General features: G+C 36.4%; 1 protein-coding gene across 2 annotated transcripts in view; it reads right to left on the reverse strand.

Annotated features, from left to right (window-relative positions):
• Positions 1-1,933: 1,933 nt before the first annotated feature.
• LOC118023852 (protein FRA10AC1) overlaps positions 1,934-18,471 on the reverse strand; it is a 42,325-nt gene continuing 25,787 nt past the window's right edge. Inside the window, exons 12-15 of one of the 2 annotated variants that reach the window (XM_035025315.1) lie at positions 17,830-17,948; positions 12,555-12,593; positions 7,349-7,427; positions 1,934-2,870 (exon numbers count right to left, since the gene is read on the reverse strand). In XM_035025315.1, coding sequence (XP_034881206.1) covers positions 2,828-2,870; positions 7,349-7,427; positions 12,555-12,593; positions 17,830-17,948 — 280 coding nt within the window. In that variant the 3' untranslated portion in view covers positions 1,934-2,827. The remainder of the gene's footprint in view (positions 2,871-7,348; positions 7,428-12,554; positions 12,594-17,829; positions 17,949-18,471) is intronic. The other variant, XM_035025320.1, reaches the window with a different exon arrangement.

Genomic DNA, 18,471 nt, shown 5'->3' on the forward strand with positions numbered 1-18,471 from the left:
AAATGACTGTATAATTATTTCCTAGGTAGTTCCTTTGTAGCAACATCCAGCATAGTGCCTCACATATAATAGAAGCCTGATAAATATTTGAATTAATGAATAACAACTATTTAATAAAAGGAGTATCTCTGATACTAACCATTTAAAAATAAGACACTAAACTACTTATTCTGCAATTTAATGCCAATCATTCCATGTTTAAATGTCCTTTAAAACAGTCTTAAAATAATTGAAATAATATGATTGCTTTCTACAGGCCTCTCTTCACTAAATCATGCATCTTCTTAGCCATCTCTTCGCTCTTTACAAACATGGGTTAAAACCTTTTTATAAAAAAATCAATAAATCCATTTGAAAATTTGATGAAAACTATGGACCCTTTCCCCCCATAAATACACATAATTACAGAAGTTTACACACAGATTCTAGGAGTGCTTAGATCCCCTAAAGCACATCCACTGACTCTGAGGGGTATGATCAGCAAAGTAAGAAGTTACATTTTATAATATATCCTGGCATATAATCAAAAGGAATGAGATCTTGCCATTTGCAACGACGTGGATGGAACTGGAGGGTATTATGTTGAGTGAAATAAGTCAAAAAGAGAAAGACATGTATCATATGATCTCACTGATATGAGGAATTCTCAATCGCAGGAATCAAACTGAGGGTTGTTGGAGTGGGGGGTGGGGTGGGAGGGATGGGGTGACTGGGTGATAGACACTGGGGAGGGTATGTGCTCTGGTAAGCGCTGTGAATTGTGCAAGACTGTTGACTCTCAGATCTGTACCTCTGAAACAAATAATGCAATATATGTTAAGGAAAAAAAAAAAAAAAGAAGAAGAAGAAGAAGGTAGCGGGAGGGGAAGAATGAAGCGGGGGGAATCGGAGGGGTAGACGAACCATGAGAGACGATGGACTCTGAAAAACAAACAGGGTTCTAGAGGGGAGGGGGGTGGGAGGATGGGTTAGCCTGGTGGTGGGTATTGAGGAGGGCACATTCTGCATGGAGCACTGGGTGTTGTGCACAAACAATGAATCATGGAACACTTCATCTAAAACTAATGATGTAATGTATGGGGATTAACATAAGAATAAAAAATTAAAAATAAAATAAAATAAAATAAGAAAAAAAAAATATCCTGGCATATAAGTATATCCATATTTGTGTGACTGTATCTGAGATAAGATCTAACACATACTATTATTCAGTTAAATTATCTTATTATAGAATCTCTCTGTTGGAGAGTCAACTTTCGTGGGGCGCCTGGGTGGCTCAGTCGTTAAGTGTCTGCCTTCGCCTCAGGTCATAATCCCAGGGTCCTGGGATCCAGCCCCACATCGGGCTCCCTGCTCCGCGGGAAGCCTGCTTCTCCCGCTCCCACTCCCCCTGCTTGTGTTCCCTTTCTCACTGCGTCTCTGTCAAATAAATAAAATCTTTTAAAAAAATAAATAAATAATTGAAATGCTATGATTGCTTTCTACAGGCCCTCTCTTCACTAAATCATGCATCTTCTTAGCCATCTCTTTGCTCTTTACAAACGTGGGTTAAAACCTTTTTTAAAAAAATCAATAAATCCATTTGAAAATTTGATGAAAACTATGGACCCTTTTCCCCCATAAGTACACATAATCACAGAAGTTTACACACAGATTTTAGGAGTGCTTAGATCTCCTAAAGCACATCCATTGACTCTGAGGGGTATGATCAGCAAAGTATGATATATACACACACATACACACACAGTTGCTTTTCTTCCTTCTGGGACAGGGAACCAAGCGGGAAAGTCAAATCCAGTCTACCAGTCTCTTCAGAAAAAGTTCTTTTAGATCAGAAATTCACAATGGGACTCCATTATTTGGTTTTAAATAACTGAATGCACAAAGCCATTATACCCATGATCAAATTAAAAAAAAACCAACAACTACAGAATCAGATAAAGTTGATTTAAGAATTATCAGCAATTTGGTATTCCCCATGCTGTTGTCCCTTTTCCCCCAGCATGACAGCAAAATGCTGTCAATACCCAAAAAAGTTACATTTTATAATATATCCTGGCATATAAGTATATCCATATTTGTGTGACTGTATCTGAGATAAGATCTAGCACATACTATTATTCAGTTAAATTGTCTTATTATAGAATCTATCTGTTGGAGAGTCAACTTTCGTGAACCTAATTTACTGTTTCAGACTTCTGGGACCTCATTTGCCGTGCCCCGCTGCTCCATGGTATTAATTTACTTTGTAATAAACTTCTCACACACTGGGGAAGTCAAATTTGATTATAACAAAGTCCCTTAAGTAGGATAGGTGAGAAGGAAGAAAAAGGTAAGCAAAGGGAAAAAAAAAAGGCAGCTAGCAAGAGGTGGTAATGGGAAAGTAGGTGCTTAAAAAGAGGGGTGCCAGTGTATCAAAGGAAAGGTAAAGACATAATGAGTCTATTTTATAATTTTTGTGAGACACCAATAATTCTAATAACTTAAACTAACTGAAGCAAGGGAAGATAAATATGAATGAGTAAAAACAACAGCAAAAACCCCTACAAAATACAGGCACAATGGACTCTCTGTACAGTGTACTAGCTTCATCCTCCAGCAGCTACAGATGGAGCAGTCGTCGACAAGCAACTGAAAAGATATAAAGGGATGGGGAAGCATGTCTCCAATAGAACTGAAAAACTTCCAAAGCAGCTGACATCTTGAGAGTAGATGGATTTTTATTTCTGAAGATAAACCACTCAAGCTGCAACTTGTAGATAAAATTTTTGTGAAGAGTTTCAAAGTGTACTTTCACATTAAGGAATGTGGGCTTCTCTCTTCCATCTCACAGAAATAAATCTTGAAAATAGTCATCAAATTCTTCTTCTCTATTTAAAAGAAAAGGTATATATATTGATTAAAATCAACAATTACAGAAAAAAAATTAGGTGACAATTATATGTGATTAATGGAAATAAAATATTTTAACTCAATATAATTTGCTAATTTTTCTATATATTGATATTTTTCATGACTCAGCCATCAAATAATTCTTAGCTTTTGGAATAATCACAACTATACCCAAATTGATTAAATTTAAAGTGTTTTATATGTTGCCACCTCTCCCTAAATGTATTTATTACCTAAGATTTTACTTTAAAGTACATGCTTTGTGACATGTTACTGCTTCTCTACTTTTCTGGTTGACTTTATAACTTCTCTGTTCATTCTCATTTCAAATTATAGTCTGATCAAGAAATGAATGAAAAAGAAAACTATTTTCAGGAAAAATACAAGTTTTACTCCTAGAAATGGGGAAAATCTGTTTAGGCTGTAGGTCTTTATTGCTCTGGGAATAGTAAATACATATTTGTAGCAGTAAATATCATGTCTAAAACAATGAATCAAAGACTGAAAGAAGATACTAAATTGTATTATAATGTGTTAAAATACTATGAAAACTGTCAAGTACTAAATAAATATTAGCACTAGGAACCAGACTGATAAAGAAAAATACCACAGGGTTTCAAGTCAGACAGTGTTTAAGTTCTAGCTCTGTCACTTATTAGCTTATATGAGCAGGTTACTTAACTTCTCTGGGCTCAGTCTCCTTGTCTGTACAAAGGAGAACATTGTATTTCCTTACACAGGTGCTGTGAGGATTAAATACACACACACACACACACACACACAGTTGCTTTTCTTCCTTCTGGGACAGGGAATTAAGCGGAAAAGTCAAATCCAGTCTACCAGTCTCTTCAGAAAAAGTTCTTTTAGATCAGAAATTCACAATGGGACTCCATTACTTGGTTTTAAATAACAGTGAATGCACAAAGCCATTATACCCATGTTCAAATTAAAAAAAAAAAAACACTACAGAATCAGATAAAGTTGATTTAAAAATTATCTGCAATTTGGTATTCCCCATGCTGTTGTCCCTTTTCCCCCAGCATGACAGCGAAATGCAGTAAAATTTTTAAAACTGTAGTAAGAACTTAAATACAGGAAATTAACTGACTCTCTGTGTAGGCTTAGATGTTCCACACTTGATCAATGTCAAGTATTTATAAGGTCACAAAAAGTTCTGGATGATAAGAGTCTTCTTTTTTTTTTTTTTAAAGATTTTATTTATTTATTCGACAGAGAGAGAGACAGCGAGAGCAGGAACACAAGCAGGGGGAGTGGGAGAGGGAGAAGCAGGCCTCCCGCCAAGCAGGGAGCCCGATGTGGGACTCGATTCCAGGACCCTGGGATCATGACCTGAGCTGAAGGCAGTCAGTCGCTTAATGACTGAGCCACCCAGGCGCCCCTGATAAGAGTCTTCTTAGAAGGATTTACTCAAGTATCTTCACTGCCTAAAATGGTGAGCTGATCCTAAGACCTATTCTGTCAATTTCAGCTATAAAGCTCTTCAATGGGAAGTTATACCATTAAAAGTTTAGTCCATAGTTTAACTAGGATAGCAATACTTTATTTACAGTAATAACTTTTTTATAATCTGATCTATAATGACCACACTTCTAAGAATTCTTTACTTGGCTGGAAAAAAAAGTTAAGGTTGCAGAAAAAAAGTGATCTTGTTTAAAAAACCTCTTTCCACACAAAAAGATGGAAAAATATTCCATGCTCATGGATTAGAAGAATAAACATTGTTAAAATGTCTATGCTACCCAGAGCAATCTATACCTTCAATGCCATCCCGATCAAAATTCCAATAACATTTTTCAAAGTGCTGGAACAAACAATCCTAAAATTTGTATGGAATCAGAAAAGACCCCGAATCACCAAGGAAATGTTGAAAAAGAAAAACAAAGCGGGGGGCATCACATTGCCCAATTTCAAGCTATATTACAAAGCTGTGATCACCAAGACAGCATGGTACTGGCACAAAAAGAGACATATAGACCAATGGAACAGAAGAGAGAACCCAGATATGGACCCTCAACTCTATGGTCAAATAATCTTTGACAAAGCAGGAAAAAACATGCAATGGAAAAAAGACAGTCTCTTCAATAAATGGTGCTGGGAAAATTGGACAGCCATATGCAGAAGAATGAAACTCGACCATTCTCTAACACCCTACACAAAGATAAACTCAAAGGGGATGAAAGACCTCCATGTGAGATAGGAATCCATCAGAATCCTAGAGGAGAACATAGGCGGTAACCTCTTGGACATCGCCCACAGCAAATTCTTTCAAGATACATCTCCAAAAGCTAGTGAAACAAAAGCAGAAATGAACTTTTGGGACTTCACCAAGATAAAAAGCTTCTGCACAGCAAAGGAAACAGTCAACAAAACAAAGAGGCAACCCACAGAATGGGAGAAGATACTTGCAAATGACACTACAGATAAAGGGCTGGTATCCAAGATCTATAAAGAACTTCTCAAACTCAATACCCAAAAAACAAATAATCAAGTCAAAAAGTGGGCAGAAGATATGAAAAGACACTTCTCCGAAGAAGACATACAAATGGCTAACAGACACATGAAAAAATGTTCATCATCATTAGCCATCAGGGAAATCCAAATCAAAACCACATTGAGATACCACCTTATATCAGTTAGAATGGCAAAAATGGACAGGGAAAGAAACAACAAATGTTGGAGAGGTTGTGGAGAAAGGGGAACCCTCTTACACTCTTGGTGGGAATGCAAGGTGGTACAGCCACTTTGGAAAACAGTGTGGAGGTTCCGCAAAAATTTAAAAATAGAGCTACCCTATGACCCAGCAATTGCACTCCCGGGTATTTACCCCAAAGACACAGATGTAGTGCAAAGAAGGGCCATATGCACCCCAATGTTCGTAGCAGTAATGTCCGCAATAGCCAAACTGTGGAAAGAGCTGAGATGCCCTTCAACAGATGAATGGATAAAGAAGATGTGGTCCATATATACAATGGAATATTACTTAGCCACCAGAAAGGATGAATACCCAACTTTTACATCAACATGGATGGGACTGGAGGAGATTATGCTAAGTGAAATAAGTCGAGCAGAGAAAGTCAATTATCATATGGTTTCACTTATTTGTGGAACATAAGGAATAGCATGGAGGACATTAGGAGAAGGAAGGGAAAAATGCGGGGGGCGGGGAATGGGAGGGAGAGATGAACCATGAGAGACTATGGACTCTGAGAAACAAACAGGGTTTTAGAGGGAGAGGGCAGAGGGGGGATTGGTTAGCCCGGTGATGGGTATCAAGGAGGGCACGTACTGCATGGAGCACTGGGTGTTATATGAAAACAATGGATCATGGATCCCCACATCAAAAACTAATGATGTATTGTATGGTGACTAACATAACATAATAAAAATTAAAAAAAAAAAGAATCTACATTAAGAATCATCCAGGGGCGCCTGGGTGGCTCAGTCAGTGAAGCATCTGACTCTTGATTTTGGCTCAGGTCGTGATCTCAGGGTCGTGGGATTGAGCCCTGCATCGGGCTCCGTGCTCAGTGGGGAGTCGGCTTGAGGATTCTTTCTTCCTCTTCCTCTCCCTCTGCTCCTTCCCAACCCTGCACTTGCTCCCTCTCTCTCTTTCCCTCTCTCAAATAAATAAATCTTTTTAAAATATCCACACAAAAAAAATCTTTCCAACACACCTGAATTCCATTACACTGAGAACATACCATAATTAGCAAGATGTTTCATAATCAGGCTAAATTAATGAATTAAGATTGATTCAATATTATGAACCAATTTGCCTAAAGACTAACAAAATGGGACTAAAATTTATTAAGCACTTATATTTGTAGGTATTGTACCAAGTGCTTTACATTCTTTATTTCATTAACTCTTCACAATAAACTCTATGCAGTAGGTATTTATTTTATCCTCTTTTAACATATAAAGCTCAAGTGCTGAACATCCCAGTATATGACAAGAGTTGATAAAATTCCAGCCACATCCAGACAGCTCTTCCAACCCAAGGCAGATAACAATGTGCACACTGAGTTATCTGTCTTTGCGGGGTTAAGGTAGTTGTTGGCAAGCAAACTTTTACCCGTACATAGACAGCTTCAAGGGGTTCCCTGTACATGTTTATGATAATCAGAATATCAAGAATAGGCTGCTCTGGAACCAGTAAAAAGCCCTTCTCTGAAGGATTCTAAGCAAAGACCAGAAGGTCACTTGTCAAGGCGAGCTGAAGAAAGATTTACTCACTGAGTGGAAGCTGAATGAGTTAGCCGTTTATGGCCACAAAAATGACTGGGAATAAACTCTGATCTTACCAGGCTAGGCAGTCCTTGGCATTAAACAGACATTCATGATGATAAGCTTTTTCATTAATTGTTATCAAGAATGGCTGTGGCTTCTCTACCAAAGCAAAGGGTATGCACTATCTAGTAATATCAGAACTCACTGCGATTTTTCATCTGTTTCTGGTAGGGGGCCCTTCCAAAGTTCAGATTCTGAAGTACCTTCTTCTTCGTCAGAATTTCCTGTTCATTTAAAAGAGATTTTTAAAAATGTATTATATTTAAAACATATTTTGAAATACCCACCAATGCAATTAACTTCAGATTTAACTGCAGTTTAGTTTCAACTTTTATGGCTCTAAAAATGTAATTCACTCTTTCAGACCAATAAATTCTTCTTAAAAATAAATAAATAAGTTGAGATATACCAAAGAGTCTCAGCAAAAAGACCAAGGAGAGTCTCATGGGAAACTCCCCTAAGTTACACTGAGTTAAAGTGGCAATTTCAGTATTAACTCTTATAAAGGAATGATCTCTTGCAATATAATTGCCTTTGATTTAGTTTCTTCTTTCTGTTGGCATACAAAAGACATGCACGTTAAGATTTTTGTAGAGTATATTTACATTAGGATCAAGAACTCAAGAACTGAACTAGTATGTAGGACCAGTTAGTTAAATCATGAAAAAATATTGTCAGATGCTTTTAAAAATTGATGCTGATTAAATTAATCAGAAGAAGCTGATTTCAGTAAAGAAATAGGCATACTCATACATTGTTAGAGGAGTAAACGTTCTGTAAATTTTTTTCTTGAGGAAAATCTAGCAACAAAGATCAGTTTAAAATATACATATCCTTAACCAGCAATGCTGCTTTTAAGAATTTAATTATTTACTTAGAATAAATAAGCACCTGAGATACATGTACAAAGATGTTCATTATATAACAACAACAACAACAAAAGAAAACAACCTATATCCCCACAATTAGGGATCAAGGATTGGTTAAATTAATACTATATAGCTGTTAAAAAAACCTTAGCATGTCTATAGTATTACCATGTGCCATTCCAAATTTTTTAAGTTACAGAAAGCATGCATGGTATAATCCGATTTATGATTACATACGTGTGTATATATACTGTAAGTTTGTAAGGACCAACCATACTTAACAGTAATTATATTACCTGTGGCCTGCGACACTTTCACTTTCTACTTTAAGCATTTCCAAATTTCTTCTATTTTAGACAATGATCATGTATTGCCTTTAAAAATCAGTCAAAACAATAAAGATATTTCTATTTTTAAAACATAACAAAACAGACGTGTTTTAAAAATTACCCTATATTAGTGAACTAAAAATTATCAAATACTGAAAAAGATATTATAGGGCAATAAAAGTAAATGCCATAAAGTCATTATATTAGCAAATAGTTCCTCTCCAGTAAGTTAGTCTCAAAAAGAATGGACACGAATTCAGTCTGTCAATACAGAATGTTCCTTAAAAACACACAAAAAATAAAACAACATTGATTTGCCCACAGTGTTTTTAGCCTTTTACCTGTTAGACTTTGATCCTTGAATCAATATGCATGTCTGAACTTTGGTCCTAACTGCATCTATTCTGGCACAAAAACTAACAAAAATGGCAGGGGGAAAAAAAAAGGAGAAGGGTTGTATTTTGCAGGGGGACGGAACAGGGAGAGAATCTTAAGCAGGTCCCATGCCCAGTGCAGAGCCCAACACGGGGCTTGATCTCACAACCCTAAGATCATGACCTGAGCTGAAATCGAGAGTTGACACTTAACCCAGGCGCCCCAGGGGTTGTATTTATAATGATCTACATACAAAGACAATAAAAGATGAAATTATAAAGCCTTGGGAACCAGATTCCCACTCAATCACAACCAGCACTGAAACTGCCAGTGTCCCAAACTGAATGTGTGAGAAGAGAGAATGAAAGTGTTCTACTCTTATTTTTATGAAAACTCACTAACATGAGCTAAAGAAAGCACGGAAAAACTAATGAGGCCTAATAGTTAACATGACAGTGTTACCCTGTTAATGATGTCAAAGAACAAAACCTGTAAGGTCTTGAAAGCGGGCAGCTAATTTTAAAAGGCCTTACAACCACCTGTCCCCTTGTTCCCTTTCAAGAGTACCTCCCACATGCCAACTTTCCTACATGTTTTTGGATACTAGACAACCCACTTTTACTAAAAGATCGAATCAGTTTAGAATATTATAAAATAACTCTCTTTGAAAGATCATATGCTTAAAAAGTAGCCAAATACTGTCAGAGATTCAAATCTAGAAGACTGGACTACATTGTGATCTATAGCATCCTAGTCCCCTGAGAGCGGCAATGAAGAGAAACCATTCATTCCTATGGTAACTGCTGCAGCCAGCCAGAGGCACTGCTAAGGAAGCACTGCCGGGGCACTGCTAAGGAAATCACAATAAGCAGAACAGGCAATACCAACGGGTGCCCTGGCATCAGTGTCAAAGCTACGCAGCAGTTATTAGACAGCAGGGATCGGAATGGACATCACTGACTCTGTGTGGGATCTTGCAGGTCTTTAATGTAGCCCTTATCCAATGATTAAATCTCTTACTGCAACATCTCCCAGGACAAGTGGCTGTCCAATCTATGCTTAAACACCTCACTACTTCCTGAAGTAGCCCATTCCGCCATCCCTTTCTTCAGATAGTTCTAAGTGACAAGTTTTTCCTTAAATTAAGGCAAAAATCTGTCTCTGGGCAATTTTTATCCAGAGACTCTAGTTCTGCCAAATAGTCATCAAAAATAAGTCTCCTACACAAAAGCAGTCTTACAAACATCTAGTTTCCATGTCTACCTCCTTATCCCTTCCCTCCCATCCCTACAAGTTTCTCCAAACTAAACATCTGTATTTCCTTCTACCTTCTTCCTATGACACAAATTTTCAAGTTCTGTCAATGCCTTGGTTATTCCATTCTTGACCTGCTTTAAGTTTTCAATGTTCCTTTCTAAAATGCAAACTGCATATAATTTTCCCTATATGTTTGAATAATGAAAACAGTCTGTCACCTTGGTTTTTCTAGATATTATATGATATCTAAATAACTTGGGCTTACTGAAGAAGTGGCAAGTCTCCAATTATGATTACAAATGGATGGGCCAAACTTTTACAGACTTAACTTTTGATTTGACCAATTCTAGAGAACAAACACAGAATCTGTTTAATGTCTGTTTTTTTTTTTTCCTTTCTGTAACAATGATAATAGTTACAAGTTATCAAGAACTTACTTTGTGTTGGACACATGCTATACATATATATTGTCTCATTTGGCTCTGATAATAAAAAAAAGTTAAGTCTCTTTATACCTATCTTACATATAGAACTGAGACACAGATCAAATCATTTAATGTAGATTTATAGAATGTATCTGCCAAAATTGGGGTATAAAGAGTAGACTTACATTTGATTCACTGAACAGTTATTGATGATATAGGTAAAGGGGCACAGACTTTGTGGAATTATAAATCTGTGTTTCATCCACACTCTGCTATTAACCAACTACTAGATCTTTGGCATTTTATGTAAAGTCTCTGGGTCTCAGTTCTCCTGTCTGCAAAATGGGATATTATATGCCCATTATTAAGACTAAATGAGGTAATACAAGTAAACCACTTGCCATTTTGGCTGATAGAGTAAATAGTCAACAAATCCAAGTTAAAATTCTTTTCCCCACAGAAATTGGGTTTTTCTTCATAGATTTAGTTTTAATAATCCATACATTAAATGGTGGTAAAAGAGTAACCGAACATTATCCAAGTGATATGAAAGATATACACACACACACACATCTTACTTCAGCCCAGATAGCATGAGACTGATAGACTCCGGCTATGTTCTAGAAACTGTCATTACACTTCACCTAATTTAGGAAAAGGAGCTACAGATCAATTAGGATTCACATGGGAAGAAACAAAGTATCAGTGCTTTAGGACACTTCAAATATGCTGAAAACAAAATTGGTATGAGCAAAATAATTTATAAGGAACATGCTATATCCCTAAACTAGACGAATGCCTCCAATGACACCTCCCTCTCCATTAAATCTTTAAACAGTAAATATCTTAAAACGTCTCTTTTTCTATTTCTCACAGTGCAAAATTTCTGATTACTGACTACTGAGAAATTCTTAAGAATTATATTAAAATGCTAATAATGTTTCTCTTTGAATGGTGGGATTTAGAGGAATTACTAATTTTTTTTCCCTGAGTTTGCCACAGTAAATATATATTACTTTAAATCAGAACAAAAATTAATGCTTAAGTTTATAAACTTCCAAGCCTAGAAGTCTCATAAAATAAGTCCAGATATTATAAAATGAATTAGAAAGGCTATTGAACTACACTTTATCATTAGCCCTAACCCTACTGCAAGGTCTTTAAGAAATTTGACATTGTATTACTATTGAGATGCAAGGCTACTGTTTGTTATCTCACAGGTGGATGCCCCTTTTATGAGCCCACAGGAGAGTCTGCTCTCAGAACTCTGACCGGAAAAAGATGAATACCCTGCATATGATCATATGGGTACAATTAATCATTCTACTGGTGGTTTCCCTCTTTGGTTTGGTTGCTTAGAAGAACAGTGACAAATGTGTGATCTACCTTTGTAATTATGCAGGACTTTTTAGTGAACATTTGTCTGTGTTAATTTTACCTCAAGCTTTACTTTGCTATTCTATCTTATTTTTCCATTATCCTGACTTTACTTTTTAAAATCTTATTTTATTGTATTTAGAAGTTATTTGAATGTTTTTTGGAATGTTGCAGGGGAAAAAATAGTAATAAAATCTGTGGCAAATATCCAATAAAATCAATCTGGTTTGATACAATCTGGTGAAAACCACAGTACTTATTAAAAAAACTAACCAGTAATAACCAGTTGCCAACATTTTATTGTTCGTATACAAACCACACATTTCATTTTATCAATCAAGATCAGCAAATAACAGAGATTACTCAGTATACAATATAAGCAACATTACTTAAATATTAACCCACTTCTCCAATTCTTTTTCCATTCCAACCTCATCCTTCTACTTTTCTTCCTCATATTCTATAAAGTGAAATTAAATTGTGTATCCATTGTATTTACTGAAGAAGAAATTTTACACTCTTCTATTTTAAAATAAGAAAGTTTAAAATGTTCAAAATTGGGGAAGAAATCGTACACTCTTGGTATTTTTTTCTATGATTTTTTTACATAGTACCAAACCAAAAAATAATATATCAGAGCAAGTCACAATTGATGGGAAATCCAAACTATGAATAACTTGAATCTACGTATTTTTATTAAAGAAATACTAGATACTTACTGTTTACAGAATTTTCTGATTTCTTTGAGGATGAATGCCCTGAAAACAGCATTGTTTTGTTAAAAATAATTTTGCAATGGTGCAACAGTTATAGCTGTAACTAGAATTCTTCCTAAGAGTCTAGTTTACTTTATAGTCTTATAGAAAAGCACCTCACTGTCTTCTAATCTTTCATGTTCCTCAGACTTCTCTCTCTAATTAAAATGTTAGGTTCTCTTAGGCAGAGGTATTTTATGCCTGGAATACATAGCACAACGTGCAGCTTAAAAAATACGAACACCTGTAAAAAAAATCTGTTGCTAAAAAAAAAAAAACCTCATAGATTAGTTGCAATTTAACCATATTTTATCTATAGATGTTCAACATCTGAAAGCAGTTTGTAAATACTCATTTTTCACAATATTTTTTCATATACAGATGAGAATTCTTAGTAACTAAAATTCACACAAAATATTACTTCACAAAACAAAGTTTCAGTTCCACAAGTTATCCAGTCAGAGAAAAAGAAAAAAGTACTAAAAATCTACTAGCGTAATTTCAAAAAATCATCACTCTACAGAGTCTCCTATAATAAGACCACAAGGGAAATGATTTTGAAGGCTGATAAATCAAAAAAATTACAGATAACAGATGGAGAGTACCAATTCCTCTAACTTCCTTGGACTAGAGATCTCATAAACCAAAGCTGGTGCATACATGGCCCCTTTCAGGCCCAATGAAGAGGGTATCAGAGCCACAGGGTAAAGACTCCACAGGAAGCCAGGGCCTGGACTGCAGCTTAAGGTCATTGTTTCTTTTTTGTTTTGTTTTTAGCTTATTGTTTCTTCACTCCAATTTCCTACTCATCAGAAAGCAAATAAAAATATAGCTAAGCTGGTTACAAATTCTTCTCTGTCATATGAGGAACATAATACCCGTTTCCAAATGTCTATAGGTAAAAAAGAGGTTAGGTTTACTTTGGAGGCCTAAGGACATAACTGGAACCAAAGGGAAGAAATTGTAGATTTGGGCTAAATTAAAGAGACACCTGCTACCAATTACAACTAACTGAAATGTAAAAGAATATTCAGGATGGTAGTTAAGTTCCTCTTCCCTGGGGGTGCTGAAGCAAAAGCAGAACAAGTACCTGATATAGAGCAGTACATCTCAACTTTATGGTGCATATGAATCATCCCAGAACTTAAAATGCAATTGTAATTCAGGAGATTGGGGAAGGGTCTAAGATGGTGCATTTCTAACAAGTTCCCAAGTGATGACAATGCCAGACGACCATACTTTGAAAAGCAAAACCACAGAATATCTTTTTGATCATGATCCCAGAACTGATCTCTGATGTTCCCTTCAACGCTGAGAAACTGTTGTTTCACTGATTCACTCACTCACCTAACATTTATTGAACACCTACTATGTGGAGAAAGCACTGTGCTTAGACACTGGAGATAAAGAATTAAATAAGTCACACAGTCCCTTCCTTAACAAAAAATTAGCAAATTATTCCAAGGGTGATTGATTATGTATCTCTAAGTAAGTGCAGGGTGCTACTGGAATGTGTAACAGGGACCTAACCTTGCCTGGAGGAGTGGGCTGAAGGGTGTCAGCAAAGGCCTTCCCAAGGAAGTGAGCTTGGGGATGCAGTGGTAGTGGTGGGAGTGATAAGATCTTCAACTTTTGGCCAAGACACTCAGGTTACCTAAATACCTTGTTCTGCTCAGACCTGCCAAAGCAGACTGGTCCTCAAAGTCAAGCTATTGGTCTTTCTTACATTTTCTCTCTATCCATTCATTCAGCCATCTAGCTATCCAATTATCCATCCATCCACCCACTTACTTTTTGTATGGTTGTAAACTGACACTACAGGAGAAGGGGGATCATACAGGGAGAACAGAGAGAAAGAACAGATGTTAAGTAAGAGCCTTGGGCAACTCCAGCATCTAAGGGTAAGACTGAGGAAGACCTATAATCAAGAGGCAGAGGAGAGGCCACAAAGATAGGAAGGAAATCAAGAAAGTAGATTGTTTATAGTTTTGTCAACAGTTCAAATGCAGCTGAGATATTAAGCATTTATTAATTACTATTCAAGTTTGGGACAAATTAAGGTAGTCTGACTATAAAGTATCACATCAAAATCAAGCTAGTTCCAGATGATCCCAGATACAAAGATATTACAGAGTTCCACATGGTTTTCTTAAGTTTGCTAAAATGTCATTTGCTTTACACCATGTAAGTTGAAAAGAAGAACTTTATCCTGTACTCTCTGCTATCAAAGGTGCTCTAAATAAAGAATAAATGACAGTTATCTCAATTCCACTCTGCTTTAGTTCTCTATCCCTGAAGTTGTCCTGAAACAATCTTCATTCAAAGTCTTTCATTTCCTCATTCTTTATTACTTATACCTTACATGTGCTAGTGGGGTGCTGGGGATACTAATTAGAAGTACTAATTTAAATTCATGGTGAGGGATGGAATCAAGAAAGGATCAGTGACATTTAAACTTAGACCCAGAGGATGAGTTAGGTTGGAACCTGGCAGTGGGGGGAGGGGGTTGGAAAGAGAGGAAGCAGCATCTACATAGTCCCTAAATGGAAAGAAGTTTGGCATTTTCTAGATACTGAAAGGCTGTAAGCGTGGAGTGTGAAAGCGAGGTGGAGTGTGGTGAGAAACAAGTGTTGTATGACAGATCATATAGAGCACCTGGGCTTTGTGCGAATTTTGGTAACATCCTAAGAACAACAGGCAATCACCGCTTTATTGAGAATGCCTTAAGGGGAGAGTAGGTGGGATGACAAGACAGTGGCAGAACTAGAAGGACAATATAGCAGTAGTCTAGATCAGAAAACATGGTGGTTTGAATTAGGGTGGAGAGAATTCAAGAAATATATACTCTGGGGGTAAAATTGACAGGATTTGGTGACAAATTAAACATAAATAATGAGAAATAAGACGTCGAGGATAATTTCCAGATATCTGACTAGGTTTTAGGTTGACAGAGGTGTCATCTACTGAAATATGGAACACTACAGGGAAAACATCTATAAGGAAGATCACATGCATATGTATGTATAATCTGAGGGTTCCAACCCCATACCCAATCCTGAGTATCCAGCTACTTAATTGTCTGCTTTGAAGGTACTAAACAAGATTTTACAAGGTAGGAATTATTCTTTAATTTGGAATATGTAATGATTCACATGGTATCATACTATAAGAATACAATATTATATAATACAATAACGAATACAAAACTCTCAAGTATGATACATTAAACATTTTTAAAACAAAAATTTTTCGGGCACCTGGGTGGCTCAGTCGGTTAAGCTTCTGCCTTCAGTTCAGGTCATGATCCCAGGGTCCTGGGATCAAGTCCCGCATTGGGCTCCCTGCTCAGTGGGGAGTCTGGTTCTCCCTCTACCCCTCCCTCCTGCTTGTGATCTCTCTGTCTCTCACTCTTTCTCAAATAAATAAAATCTTTAAAAAAATAAAAAAATAAAACAAAATAAAACAAAAATTTTTCAAACTCAAATGGAATTTTCACATTTATTAATTAACATATATTTTAGAGTTGGGAAATGATTTAGACACAAAAAGGCATTCTGCTTCAAATACCATTTCTCAATAAACAAGAACAGCATTTTCCTCTCACCATCTATCAGTTTCACCAAGTCGAAAACTTGGTGATACTATATGCTTGAATAGGTTTGATTCACTAGAAAAAAGTATATGTCAGAATGAAACCTAGCTAATAATCTTCATAGCTGGAGCAAGGGAGCCCTCTCCTGTCCAAATACTGTGTTAACATTTGGCTGAATCTAATGTAATCTACCATTAATTACATAATTTAAGATTGAAGTTATAGCCAATTTGACTCTATTATGGACTGAAAAAGAAACTAGCAGTAACCTTCATAATAGCTAACTATGCACCAAGCACCATGCAAACTGCTTATATCCTTTATCTCCTTTCAACTTCTGAACAATCCTATGAGCTAGGAAATGTGAGCATAAACATTTTACATGTGAAGAAATTACGGCTTAAGAGAGCTTAAGCACTACTGAAGAAGTGACTGATGGATTTGAATTTAACAATTATTTACTAAGTGTATGTGCACAGCACCATGCTAGGTTCTGAGGACATACGTATATCAAACTCCATGATTTCAAACTCATAAGCTAGTGAGAAAATCACATAGGCCATGGTAATGAAATCCCAGTGTTATAATTTCCTACTGACTTATAGATTATGTACTGTTTTACAGTGTTCAAAATGCCTTTCACATTCTTATTTGGTTCTCCACAATAAGCTCAAACAGTACAGAAGCCAGATATTCACATCACCCCTACTTATATGAGGAATATAAAACTGAAGAAGTTCAGGGACTTGCTCAAGGTAATGAGTCTATAAGAGACAAAGTGAGGAAGGAGGAAGTTGTTTGCAATATTATTACTATCTACCCAAAATGAATTAAAACCAACCTTGTTCTTGAAACTCTTATAAGCCGCTGTAAATTTATATCTAAATTCCCCAACCAGGCGGCTCAGTTGGTTAAGTGTCTAACTCTTGATTTTGGCTCAGGTCATGATCTCAGGATCCTGAGATCAAGCCCTGCATCATGCTCTGTGCTGGGCTCCGGCTCCACGCTGGGCATGGAGCCTGCTTAAGATTCTCTCCCTCTCCCTCTGTTCCTCCCCCCTTCTCTTAAAAAAAAAATCTTTAAAATTCCCCAACCAGTTTCAGCTACTATGAGATTTATTTATTTTTTATTTGAGAGAGAGAACGAGCGAGGGGGGGGGCAGAGGGAGATGGAGAGAGAGAATCTTAAGCAGGCTCCATGCCCTGCACAAGCCTGACTTGGGGTTCAATCTCACGACCCCAAGATCATGACCTGAGCCAAAATCAAAAGTTGGACGCTTAACCAACTGAGCCACCCAGGCGCTCCCCCCCTTTCATCTAGTATAAAACAGAAATCTAAATGCATTCACCAATTAAATCCAACATTTGACACATATAGCAGATTACATTTCATGTTAAAAAATGTGACTAGGGGGACGCCTGGGTGGCTCAGTCATTAAGCGTCTGCCTTCGGCTCAGGTCATGGTCCCAGGGTCCTGGGATGGAGCCCCGCATCAGGCTCCCTGCTCAGCGGGAAGCCTGCTTCTCCCTCTTTCACTCCCCCTGCTTGTGTTCCCTCTCTTGCTATGTCTCTCTCTGTCAAATAAGTAAATAAGATCTTTAAAAAAAAAAAAAGTAAATAGGTTATTATATTTTAATTCCCTTGTACCTTTTTCCTTTTTCTTAGAGGTCTCTTCTGCAGAAGATAATCTGGATTTTTTATGTGTTGACTCTTCATAATCTTTTTTGGTTTTATCCTTTCTTTTTTTTGACTTGACTTCTTTTCTCCTTTATGTTGAACAACATAAAATTAAAGTTAACTTTTTCAACTGACCTTTATGAAAAATAAGGAACCAATAAGCAAAAAAGTCAAATCAGTTAAAGTACCTTATTTTTACAATATAATTTACATAAGAAAGCCTTAAATGAGTCTGTAAATATTTTAGGTTAGTATATTAATTAAAGACAATTCTGTAAGATAATGAAGCCTAAAATTCTGAGACAAATTATTTTTTGTAAGTTCTATATAAAACTTTAGTAAATATAAATCATAGTTTTACTCATTTCCTCCTTTTTATTTTCTATCATTTAGCCATTTTTTTAAATTACAAAAACAAATGTCATTTCCCTCCATGTAATTCATAGCTACCTATACTTGAAAAAAATACATAAAATAAGAAGAAACACTGTAACAGCTCTAAACCACCACTAAGTAGAAAATTCTTCTGTTAAGAATAAAAGAATACAGTAAAAAGGCATAAAGGAATGAGGATGGACGGGCTCACTGTTAACTCAAATGTCTACTTTAGAC

The sequence above is a fragment of the Mirounga leonina genome, unplaced genomic scaffold (genome assembly GCF_011800145.1).
Source record: "Mirounga leonina isolate KUSES-001 unplaced genomic scaffold, KU_Mleo_1.0 Mir_114, whole genome shotgun sequence".
Classification (NCBI taxonomy): domain Eukaryota; kingdom Metazoa; phylum Chordata; class Mammalia; order Carnivora; family Phocidae; genus Mirounga; species Mirounga leonina.